Source organism: Perca flavescens, chromosome 9 (genome assembly GCF_004354835.1).
Source record: "Perca flavescens isolate YP-PL-M2 chromosome 9, PFLA_1.0, whole genome shotgun sequence".
Lineage (NCBI taxonomy): Eukaryota > Metazoa > Chordata > Actinopteri > Perciformes > Percidae > Perca > Perca flavescens.
Window position 1 is genome coordinate 1,791,899 of NC_041339.1, and position 12,359 is coordinate 1,804,257.

At 41.3% G+C, this 12,359-nt stretch overlaps 2 protein-coding genes across 2 annotated transcripts; both read left to right on the forward strand.

The window, feature by feature from the left end:
• Positions 1-237: 237 nt before the first annotated feature.
• On the forward strand, positions 238-6,859 carry tmem45a (transmembrane protein 45a). Its single transcript, XM_028588528.1, has 6 exons — positions 238-496; positions 3,063-3,265; positions 3,723-3,935; positions 5,706-5,890; positions 5,967-6,109; positions 6,275-6,859. Exons 2-6 carry the CDS (start codon positions 3,070-3,072, stop codon positions 6,363-6,365), a joined length of 828 nt encoding a protein of 275 aa, XP_028444329.1. The 5' UTR covers positions 238-496; positions 3,063-3,069; the 3' UTR covers positions 6,366-6,859.
• Positions 6,860-7,554: 695 nt separating this feature from the next.
• Positions 7,555-10,110, forward strand: sft2d2a (SFT2 domain containing 2a). The gene is made up of 8 exons (XM_028588017.1): positions 7,555-7,827; positions 7,907-7,996; positions 8,761-8,846; positions 8,980-9,061; positions 9,351-9,386; positions 9,505-9,563; positions 9,641-9,670; positions 9,779-10,110. Exons 1-8 carry the CDS (start codon positions 7,762-7,764, stop codon positions 9,816-9,818), a joined length of 489 nt encoding a protein of 162 aa, XP_028443818.1. The 5' UTR covers positions 7,555-7,761; the 3' UTR covers positions 9,819-10,110.
• The last annotated feature ends 2,249 nt before the right edge of the window (positions 10,111-12,359 follow it).

The window sequence follows — 12,359 nt, forward strand, 5'->3', positions numbered from 1 at the left end:
TGTCCCGGCCCGGCCCGGCCCGGCCCGGCCCGGCCCGGCCCCTGCCTGTCCTGCCCTGCCCTGGCTGGATGGAAAGTAGCGGTTTCCTCCGAGCCGAGTGGGAGCAGGCGGAGTGAAAGTGCACACGTGGACAGTAGACACCTGAGACTGACATGGACGTCAGCCAATCATAGCACGGACTGATGACGCAAGCTCACCTCTGTAATCCAATGGGATAGTTGATTGGGGGGTAAAACCCTAGACCCTAGTTGTTTAGAGTCGGGAAAAAAATCGAAAAAAGGCTTTGAAACGGGTCTGGTCCGGAGGCGGCTGGGAATCTGATTTGGAGGAGATAGCTGATGTTTACTGGATACTTTGTGTCTTACCGAGGAACAGAGGATCTCTCTCTTCTTTGGAAAAATGATTTGTTTTATAAGAAAATGAAGATGCGTTGATATTTCTGGCTAAACATACTTATATGTAATAACTTTTCATCTCCATTGACGAACATACTTGGGTAAGACCCCCCGTTTTCTTTCTACTATTAAGGAATTCTATAGGCTACTGTATATCTGTTCAGTATTTAATATTTATGTACACAGCCGCCTAGAACATATTACTGTACTTCCGAAATAAAACGTATTACCTTCATTAAAAAAAAGTTTTTTTCAGTAAACCACAAAACTCATCTTTTGCTGATCTTTACACTCAATAATCTCAGATTGCAACTTGTATTACATTGTAAGACATTCAGTTAGTTTCTCTTAATGTTTGTATCTGTTTCTCTTTTCATGAACATTACAGCCTCTGTCTGCTTAGCCAGAATAAAAGACAATCAGTGGTGTAGTCTATACACAGGTATACCGTATACCCACTAGGAAAGCTCCAGGATTTCCATATACCCACTTGTGCCCAATGACACTCAACAACATACTTTCCATTATATTTTTGAATAAATTGGTGCATAAAAGTGTATCCGAATTAAGGAAGTGAAGTCGTTGATGCTCAAAACTTCCTTGGGGGAGGACACCCAGCCCTCCCCCAAAAAAAAGGCATATTCTGGCCAATATATATAGCCTACAGTACAGTATACCCACTACAATACACTAGACTACTCCACTGGTGGCAATGTCCTTACATGGTTATTTTTAGGTGATTTTTACAGTTAAAGTCTTTTCTTATAGTCAGTGGTTCTTAAACTGGAATCTATACCTCCATGAAGAATCTCCATGGTGTAACCAAATAATTCAAAAATACCCAGGCAGTTTAATAATTCCATATTAAATCAAACAAACACGTACAATCGTTACCGAGTAAGTATCATCAGTGGTGGAGGAAAAAAAACAATCCCACATTATAAAAATACTCAATTACGTTAAGTAAAAGTCCTGCATTTTTAAATTGTAATTAAGTAAAAATAATAGCAAAAGCTTCACGGAGTATCATAGTACTCATCACGAATGACCCATCTGGATCATTATTATTGATGCTTCAACATGTAAGCGGTACTTTAATGTTATAACTGGTCAAGGCGGGGCAAATCTTTGTTTTATATACTGTTGGGTAGAGTTATCTATAACAATGATGGCCTCCTCTTAATCTGAAAAGTCACTGTTAAATAAATGTAATGGAGGAGAAAGTACATAATTTCCCACTGAAATGTAGAGTTGAAGTATAAAGTTGCATAAAATGGAAGTACCTCATAACTGGACTCAAGCACCGTAGCCTACTTGAGTAAATATTCTTAGTTACTTTCCACCAGTGAGTGTAAGAACGTATATTTGACAGAAGAAGTGTGGGAACAATTGAATCTGGAGACAAGGCTGCACAGATGTTGTCGTTGATTAGGAGTAGATCAGCCAAACACTGAAGAGTCTTGCAGCAGCTCTCCCAACACACAACTGAGTGGTTGCCATGGCGACTGACAAAGTGTTTTCCTCAGTCTGTAGAGGTTGCACGGGAAAAAAGGGGTCTCTGACACAGATGAGCTCAGCTTAACATCTCAAACAATCTGTTTGTATTCATTGTCCTCCTTCAAAAGGTTCTCTTTGTTGCCGGGGCGGAGTACTGTCTGTCATCTCCATCACAAAAGAGAGTACAATCATGCACCTCATTCTGATTCGCTGTTAATGTCACTCCTGCTTTGCTCTCAGAGTTTACAAAGCATTATTTATTGCTGAGGGGACCAAAGTCAAACAGGTTGATGAAGTTTCTTTATACTCTTGATTTCATGAACAATGAAACCATAAGGACGCACACAGTGGATTAAAGAGTGCACGGCACATGGCTGACTTTGAAATGGTAGCCCTGTTTGTTTTTGATCATTTCTCCGGAATCGTTTGTTCCCTTTCAGAATAAACGTGTAGGGATAAACAGCAGGTGATGACAGCCTGGTCTGCACCCACAGTCACAAGCACACATCATCCACAAATTATGGCTAGTTATTACCAGGGACAGCATGCGACTAATGTAAATTCATGAAGTGAGCTCAGTCAGCATAACCCAAAGGGATAAACTGCAGACAGGTTCACATGTTTAAAGGTAAAGGAGAAAGCCTTAACCGGTTTCTTTCCCTTTCTAGACACACTTCTACTGAGGTAAGCTGAAGGCGCACACACACACACACACACACACACACACACACACACACACACACACTTTAATTATGGCTGCTGATTATGCTGTTTAACTCAATTGCACTCCTTCACTTTTCCCTTCCCATTTTTTATTCCTTCTCATTTGCCAGTCATGCTAAAAATACTGTAGGCTGTATCCCCATGCTACTGCAAGACCACTTCTAAATTGCGTATGAGATTAAATTATCTTGTTTTGAAATATTAACTACCTGCTTTTAAAAGAAAGCAACATATTTTTCTTGCTGATGTAATATAGACACAATATTGAGAATAAAACCCTGATTTGTGCTAAATAGAAATTTGTGTTGTCTTTTTTAGTGGAAGAAGAAACAGGGTTTTCTTAGACCCTTGCGATAACAGCAGTCATGTTTCTGCTTGGTTATCACTCTGCAGTGATGCAGTCATCCATAACAACTGCTAACAGATTTGTTTCCTCCTACGATTCAGGGGCGTCATGGGAAGCTTCAAGGGCCACGCGCTCCCTGGAAGCTTCTTTCTGGTAGCCGGGATCTGGTGGACAGGGAAGCACTCACTCTGGCACGCCACCCGCAGGAACAAGAACATAGGCTCCACTCGGCTGGCCAGCAGAGCCTCACAGCGCCGCCTGGAGATCATCGAAAGCTCCGTCGTACTCTTCTTTTCTTTAGTTGGTAAGTAGGTCTTTTTAGCCACTCATAAAACACAAACACAGAAACTGTGAGTGATATGAAAAACAGCTGATTTCAAATAAACCTTTCTTTGCATCCCTTCATTTTTAAACTTTGGCTACTCAGGAGTCATCTGCATGAATCCAAAGCAACTTAAATAACTTTAATGAGTACGTACAGTATGAGTAAAGTATGACACCAATAGCCATTTACAGTGTTCACTCTTTTTTTTTTTTTTTTTTTTTTTTTTTTTGGGCATTTTAGGCCTTTATTTGATAGCACAGCTTAGACATGAAAGGGGAGATAGAGGGGGAACAACATGCAGCAAAGGGCCGCAGGTCGGAACCGAACCCGTGACCGCTGCAGCGAGGACTGAGCCTCTGTATAGGGGGCCCCAGTGTTCACTCTTTAATTAAGGAGATTGTGTGTTTGAGATTGTTTCCTCTGCTGTGCTCCCCAGGGATGCTGTTAGAGCAGTTTGCAGCAGGTGGGCCGAGACTCCAGCTGTATGACTTTGCAGAGAAACACTGGGAATACCTGATGAACTGGCAGCATGCCACCATGTATCTGTTCTTTGGCCTGGCTGCCACTGTGAATCTGATTGTACACACCACAGAGGTTGCTCCACTGGCACTGGATAGGTTAATGCTGGCTATTGCTTTCTTTAATGAAGGTAAGAAAAGTTATGATGTTATTTATTTACTATATTTTATTGTCTTATATAACCCTTGTGTTGTCTTCCCGTCAACCAACAAGCAACTTTTTGTTTTTGTGGGAAAAATTTAAAATTAAAACTTTTTGGTCAATGTCATATTTTCCGACACTCTTTTCGCTTTTCCCCTGAAGTTTTTGGCACTTTTTTCAGCATTTTGTTTTCACTTTTATCCAAGTTTTGATACTTTTGGCACTTTTTCCGATGTCTTTGACGATTTTTTTCAACGTTCTTTTGTAATTTTCTTTTCAAATGCCATACAATTTAATACAACACCCAAATTTTAATGAAAGTAGTGAACTGATAATTTTAATTTATGATATAGAAACATTTTGAAAATGGGTCAAATTTGCCCCGAGAGCTACAGGAGGGTTAATGTAATGATATTATTAAGACGTACCCAAACAGATCAACTGCAGTACCCCTTCATCAACACCACCCGTTATCACTAACTGGATATTATGTAACACTATTCACAATTGTTTTATACAATTGTTAAAATATTTTACAATATTGTTAAAATAATTTTTTTTGTACAATTAAACTGCCAATGTTTAGGTTGGTTTGGCCAAAGATACTCTACAGCCAAAGATAGTGCTTTTCAAGCGGCGCCAATGGTATGAAACGGTACACACTTCCTGTCTCCTAAATGGGCGTGGCCTCACTTGAAAGTGTAGTTAATGTGGTGTGGATGGATGAAAAGTTATATTTGCATAATTCATTATTATGTATTTTGCCAACATTAGATATTTACACAGCCAAAAGACATATTTAGCAATAGGAAAAAAAATTTGTTTGGGTGTCTGTGAAGGTAAGTTGCTGGTAGCTTCTCTGTGTTGCCAGATCTCGATCTCGCAAGAGTTTGTTCCTGAGACAGTAACAGGTCTCAAACACAGTTCATTTTCTCCTGATTTTTTCCGTCTGAAAAATGCCATTTTAGTGTCTGAATGTTCGGGAGATACTATGTGGCATGTGAAAAATTTGTCCATTATTTACTTTGATGACTATGGGGCGAAATAATCGTTTACTTCTCTTATTGGGATCAATAGACTCAGGACCTACCTCTAGTCTCCTAAAGAGGCGTGGCAGTGGAGAAAGAAAACCCAGATACAGGAAGTTACTCTGAGTTGGGGCGTCTGGGTTCTTAAACGTCTCTGGTATGGCCAAATTTCATTTGTACTTCTAGCGGCAGAAGCTGGAAATTTCAATAATTTATCCATTACTTTTGGCTTACTATTTGAGCCGTTTAGCCATTACTTTTAGTCAAGGTGTTATTTTCACTATTTTTAGCAACTTTTTAATCATTAGCACCTTACTTTTAGCTAACTTCTTTGCTATCTTGCATACTACTTTTCACTTACTCTCATTTGCAATACATTTTGTTCAAGTTACTGCATACTCAATACATGGATTTTTTTTCTTCAATCTTCTAATCAAATTGTTATTTAAATTTTTTCAAATTAGTTGAGCTGCACCACAATATTTCCATACACCCTCTGGTGACTGCAGAAGTACTGCCACAGTACAAATACCTCTGGTTGGGAATCACTGATTGAGACCATGGACATACAGTATATCCTACTGTACTTTACAGATTGTATAGTAGATCATAGGAGACTAGTCCATGGAAAACAAAAATGCAGTCAAGATGCCATTTGACTAAAGCGATAAATGGGTAATAATATATTTCTCACTTATTTTTCCATTGACGGCTGCCTCTTGTTTTTGCAGGATTTCTTTTCTTCTACCACCTCCACGGCAGGAGTATGCTGGACGTCCATGTGCACCAGCTGCTTCTCTTCGCCATCTTTGGCGAGGCTGTTGTTGCCTTCCTGGAGGTCTTCCACCGAGGTAACATCATCCTGGAGCTGCTGCGCTGCACCCTCACTCTCCTGCAGGGAAGCTGGTTCTGGCAGGTAAGTCTGAGTGTGTGAGCTGACGTTTATGGCAGTGCCTAATAATATCCTCACGTTGCCTTCTCTTCGGCCGCAGATTGGTTATGTGCTGTACCCTCCCCACGGTCCTGAGTGGGACCTAAATGATCACAACAACATGATGTTCGTCACCATGTGTTACTCCTGGCACCTCGCCTTCGCCATGCTCGTCGTGAGCGTGCTCTATTGCACCATCAGCTGGTAAGAACATACTCCACACATCCAGACATCCCATAAGCTGCTGCTTTTTGTCCTGGAAGTCTTGCAGATTCATCCACACCGGTAGTAACAACTTGAGTGCCTCTAATGCCGCTCTGTCACAACAGTTTGTGTTATCCGTGACTGTTTGTTGTGCTTTCTCTGTAGTGTGGTTCGCTCCAGATTGAGGAGGACTCCTCCGATGGAAATGGGACTTCTGAAGCCGAGAGATCCAGAGTCAGAAGATGAGATTCTGTGAAGAGGACTGTTGTACGCCTACATTGTGACTCATGTACATCACACTTAAATCAGGGATATGATGTCTGCAGTTCCAGCAGCAGTACGACTAGAAGCAAAGTGTGCAGACAGAAGAAGAATAAGGACAAAGTTTCTGGATGCTTTACTTTAGAAATATATCTTTACCTCTGCCTTATTTAATCAGCTGTAAACCCCTGTAGCCTTACTCTCATTGTTCATTGCTAGTTATTTTACTGTGTCCTAATACCTTTCATATACTCGGCAATGTCATTTTTGCCAATTATTATTTTGCACATACAATATAAGTGAACATGAACTTATAAGGGTAAGCTTTTTATGGATTGCATGCTTTTAATTTGACTCGCCAAACCTCTGTTGTCAGACATATTGGTTTTTGATGTAACGTCATCTTGTGGGTTCTTTGTTTCATATTGTTTTAAACTTAACCCAAATGCCAAAAAAATAAGAATTTTATTAAAATTGTTTAATTGTTAAGATTTGGCTATTTGATGTTATTACAGATTATATTATGTTTGATACTGTTGTTTATGCATGTCTTCTTGGCAGTATATTCAGTGTTGTCTTAAACAAATATCTGTAAGGGCTTATGCTGTTTGTCAGTGTTGCCTAACAGAGTTTATTGTAACACTTTCATATCATTTAAAAAGTGAAAATAGCACTAGCTAAAGAATGTCTGCTTTTTTGAGAGACTATGATCAAAATCTGTCACTAGGCATATTTTCACAATAGCACAATACAATTCATCTACCAGCAATATGCTTCAACAAAGATCTTCTGTGCTGAAGCAGACCAATCACTCAGTTCTTAAAAATGTGTCCTGCAAATATTCTTTGGTTACAACAACTATATATATATCGATGATGGTTTAGTTGCAGCTCTAATTGGCATATATATATATATATATATATTAGGTACAAAATTAAAAAAAATAGATGTGCTATTTTTATCTGATCTAAATGATTTTTTTTAAAGAGAAAAAGCACATAAACAAAATATCTAAAATGAATTTGAAATATACCGGGCTGAATTTAATTTGCATAAGAACTCTTAATTTTCTCCCTGTTGTGCTATAAATATATTCACGTGGATCTGGGGGGGGGGAGAGAGAGAGAGAGAGAGAGAGAGAGAGAGAGAGAGAGAGAGAGAGAGAGAGAGAGAGAAAAGATCAGAGTGAGACGTCAGTCTGTGCTGCTTCTCCGCTCAGGTGTAACAAACCTGAAGACGTCATCCACCTGGCAGAAGCTACCTGACGACTCCTCCACGTGACGTTGTTGTCCATCCACGCAGATTTAAGGAAACCGGCAATTTTGTCTCGCGCTCCGGGAAACAACCAACGATCTTCGCCAATCCAGTGGACCTTTGAGGGCTCTTCAGTTATGGATAAATTAAAATCAGTTTTAAGTGGTGAAGAGGCTCGCAGAGATGACCGAACCGTTTTAGAGGTAAAACTTAACCCAAACTTGAGCATCCGTCTAAGCTGAGCTGTGAATGGATCATTCAATCCGAACTCTTTTGCCGCAGACTGTCAATGAAGCCTCGACTCTGGGCTGGGGCACACGTGTGAAGGGATTCATCGCCTGTTTCGTGGTCGGAGCCGGGTTCACAGTTTTGGTAAAGATCTGTAACTTTTCTAAAATAATCTGCTTTTGTCGTTTTAAACTCCACACAACAAGGAAGCTGCAGGGAGAGCCGATGTGGCCCTACTGGTTCTTCTTGCTCTGAGGAATGTGGAAGTTGTTCATTCACTTGGCAGTCCTAAGTCCTGCCTTCAAGTGCTGCCCACTTTAGAGCAAAATGTAACACTTTCTGCATTCTGGGGAATTTTTCTGCAACAATTTGTGCCTTTTCTGCATCAACGTCTTTATTTTATTTTTATTTTTTTGGGGGGAGGGGGGATTTCACTGCTCAGTTTTGATTATTGGGGGGGTTGTAACCAGTGGTGTAGTCTAATGTATATTTAGCGGGTATACTCTTCTACATAAATATATGCAACAGAATGGATATATCAAAGGCGTCTGGGTCTGCTCCCCCAAGGAAATTTTGAGTCAAAGACTTAATTTTATGCATTTTGATACACTTTAATGCACCAAATTTACAGTGGAAATACCTTTTTTATTCAGCCTATGCAAATGAAAACACAGATGACTATTCAAAATATATAAAACATATAATGGAAAGTATATTGTTATGTGCCATTTTAGGTATATGGAAATCCTGGAGCTTTCTTAGTACCAGCGTATCACATAGACTACACCACTGGTTACACCCCCCCCCCTGTCCCGTCCCCTCTTGTAAATTACACCTATGCTGCAGTTTAGGTGTCACCCACAAAGTAAAAACTCCACCAATCACCTGTCTTCATGTCTGTCTTGCAGGGAGTGGGAATGCTCTGGATCCCCAGGATCGGGCTCACTATCTTCATTGTGTTTTACACTTTAGGAAACATATGTGCACTGGGGAGGTCAGTGTCCACAACAATAAGAACTAATCAGATTAAAGCAGCTGGTGATGAAATTGTGGTGGTTTTATTTTCAGGAGGAATTTGTATTAATATGTTCACATTTTTACACATTTTGTATGGTATGATCCAACAGCACCATGTTTCTGATGGGGCCGATGAAGCAGTTGAAAAGGATGTGTGACAAAACAAGAGCGCTGGCCACCGCAATTATGATTGTGAGTGCCCCACTGCTGGTTTTTCATTCTGCTAGGTTACATGCCTATACTGCCCAATTTACCATGCAGGCCTCAGTCTATAGACTTCTAAACTTTGTGTACTTGTTCCTTATTTATCCAGGAAATGTACTCAAGCACAATCACATGTATGGAGAGAAAATGTGCCAAAAGTTGTTATACATTTTTTTTTTTTTAATTTAGACTCATACTTCATTATCAGTGATGAAGGATAAGGGCCAAACATCAACTAGCATGTTGTGAGTTACATTTCTCCCATTCATTGCTTTAGACTTGCCTTGTGTTGACTCTCTGCGCAGCCTTCTGGGTGAGTATAAAGAGTTCTGATCACGTCTACTGAATTAAGAACATGAGACCGTATTGATTAGCCTATAAGTCCGATCTCTCTTAGCCAGCAGTTGTATTATTTTTTTTTTTTCTTACAGTGGAAGAACTTTGGACTGGCTTTGTTATTTTGCATCTTGCAAGTCTTGGCTTTTGCCTGGTGAGTCCTGATTTCTACTAATGGATTTGGTCTGAAATGATTATTAATTTGTGACAAGAAATGTGCTTTGTCTGCAGGTACAGTCTGTCGTACATCCCGTTTATGAGGTTTGTCATTTTAACACCATTTATTTCCACATCAGCTGCAGAAATGTTCAGAATCAAAATGCCATTCATAACCATGTTGATGTCTGATTTGTGTGAATTCCTTTCAAGGGAGGCAATATTGAAGTTGTTTGCGGTGTGCATGAAGTGAGCCCCGTCTTTGTTCGGAGGGTTCGGTTTGGATGAAGTGTTTTTTGGAAAGGGGCCGGTCTCTTACTGAAGTTACTGAAACAGCGTCCTGGTGGCTCGGCTTCAGAGAGTCTGAGGCTCTTCCTGTTTTATCTCCAGAGGTGTTTCTTTTTCCTGTTTATGCTTTGTTCATTGAGCTGATTGATTTTTGGTATGTATTGATTACTTATACCAATTTTAATGAGTGTGGGCTTGGTTTGTAATATGTGTAAATATCTGTAATAAATGAATGTAGTATTTGTTTTGTAAATGAACACACAACAGCCTCATTATTTCCATTACTGAGAGGACACAAACACTTGAGCCAGAAAGATTGGAGATGGGTAATATGAAAGCTTCAGATGGCTGTGAACTGAAATAGATTTCTGATATTGGTAGTGATGCAGTGACTTTGATACAGTTTCCTGAACGATACTTTTTTCGATACCAATTTTATAAAATCCCATTTTAACATAAACAAATTATAACATTACGGTACAGCCCCCCCGCCCCCCCTCTCCCTGCTCCTTTACACCTATGTGACGCACACTGTAGTCAAGGCTCTCAAAATACAACAACACGCGTTAGCCAGTCTCTTTGCTCAAGTAATGTTTTCCTATAGGCCTCTACAACGTGTAGCATTAGACAGCCAATCAGCAGCATTATAAGATCTTGGGAGAAGCATGCTGCATGCTAATTGGCTCACTGACGTTGATGACATCCACCAGCACCTTGGACCAATCCCTCACCTCAACATCTCAGCCGACTTTCACCCATCTACACACTCATTCTCTTCCTTCCAGCTCCCCACTATTTCAGAAATTGCAGAACTCACCTGGAAATCCAAGCCATTGACCTGTCAACTTGACCCCCTCCCCACACAACTTGTTAAAGCCTGCCTTCCCTCCCTGGTCCCACTCATTTCTGCTATCATCCACTCCTCTCTCACCACTGGAACTGTTCCTACATCCTTCAAAACTGCTGCTATTACCCCAATCTTGAAAAAAACTGGTGCCGACCCCTCCAACTTCAATAACTTCCGTCCTATATCCAATCTACCCTTCATCTCCAAAATCCTTGAAAAATCAGTTGCTTCTCAACTCCATTCTCACCTATCCCACAACAACCTGTATGAACAGTTCCAGTCCGGTTTCCGCCCACTCCATAGCACTGAAACAGCACTTATCAAAATCACCGACCTCCTTATGGCAGCTGACTCTGGACTCCTCACCATCCTCATCCTCCTCGACTTGAGTGCAGCCTTTGATACCATCTGTCACACCACCCTCCTCAAAAGGCTATCTTCCATTGGCATCACCCACACCCTGTTAGACTGGTTGACATCTTACCTCTCTGGACGCACTCAATTAATTTAACTCGAGTCTTTTAAATCCATTCCCTCCTCCGTCACTTCAGGTGTGGTAAATGATGAAGAGTAGGGGCCCCAGGACAGAGCCTTGGGGCCCCTACTCTTCATCATTTACTTCCCCTTCTTCCCCTCGGCAATATCTTCCACAAATGTAACATTCACTTCCACTGTTATGCTGATGACACCCAGCTCTACCTCTCCACCAAACCCTCGTTCACTCTTCCGCCCACCTCCCTTACTGATTGCGTCTCTGAAATAAAAACCTGGTTTACCCAAAACTTCCTCAAATTAAACCGTAATAAAACCGAGGTTCTCCTCATTGGCACCAAATCCACTCTATCCAAAACTGACAGTTTTTCTCTAACTATTGATAACCCCCCTGTTTCACCCACCCCCAGGTTAAGAGTCTGGGTGTCATCCTTGACAGCACACTATCCTTTCAACCCCACATTAATAACATTACCCGGTCTGCCTACTTCCACCTACAAAACATCAATCGTCTCTGCCCCTCCCTTACCCCCCCACACCGCCGCCATCCTTGTCCACGGTCTCGTCACTTCCCGTCTGGATTACTGCAACTCTCTCCTCTTCGGCCTCCCTCACAAATCCCTCCATAAACTTCAACTGGTCCAGAATTCCGCTGCCCGCATCATAACTCTAACCCCCTCCATCCATCACATCACTCCTGTCCTCCAACAGCTCCACTGGCTCCCGGTCCAGTCCTGGTCCACTGGCTCCCGGTCCAGTTCCGTATCCAATTCAAAGTCCTCTCCTCTGATATCCTCCAGCGTCCCCAACTACCTCCCGCTCCCTCAGATCCTCTTCCTCCATACACCTGTCTGTCCCCTCCGCCCGTCTCACCACCATGGGGAGCAGAGCATTCGGCCGCTCTGCTCGCAGTCTCTGGAATTCATTACCACCACAACTCAGAAACATCGATTCATTCCCCCATTTCAAATTGCAACTCAAAACACATCTGTTTAAAACTGCCTATTCCACTTGATGTCAACTGCTCTGCCTCTCTCTGTTGTTTTTTTTGCTGCTTTTAATGTCTTTTGTATCCCTGTGCAGTGTCCTTGAGTGCCGAGAAAGGCGCCTTCAAATAAATTGTATTATTATTATGAGATCTACTCCTTAGGTATTAAAATTTGGTAT

Bases quoted from the DNA above. Each gene is read 5' to 3' on its own strand.
- tmem45a (XM_028588528.1), top strand. From the start codon at position 3,070: ATGGGAAGCTTCAAGGGCCACGCGCTCCCTGGAAGCTTCTTTCTGGTA. The intron at 3,266-3,722 runs GTAAGTAGGTCT...TGTGCTCCCCAG, and splicing joins ACTCTTCTTTTCTTTAGTTG to GGATGCTGTTAGAGCAGTTT. The intron at 5,891-5,966 runs GTAAGTCTGAGT...CTTCGGCCGCAG, and splicing joins AGGGAAGCTGGTTCTGGCAG to ATTGGTTATGTGCTGTACCC.
- sft2d2a (XM_028588017.1), top strand. From the start codon at position 7,762: ATGGATAAATTAAAATCAGTTTTAAGTGGTGAAGAGGCTCGCAGAGAT. The intron at 9,062-9,350 runs GTGAGTGCCCCA...TCATTGCTTTAG, and splicing joins TGGCCACCGCAATTATGATT to ACTTGCCTTGTGTTGACTCT. The intron at 9,671-9,778 runs GTTTGTCATTTT...ATTCCTTTCAAG, and splicing joins TCGTACATCCCGTTTATGAG to GGAGGCAATATTGAAGTTGT.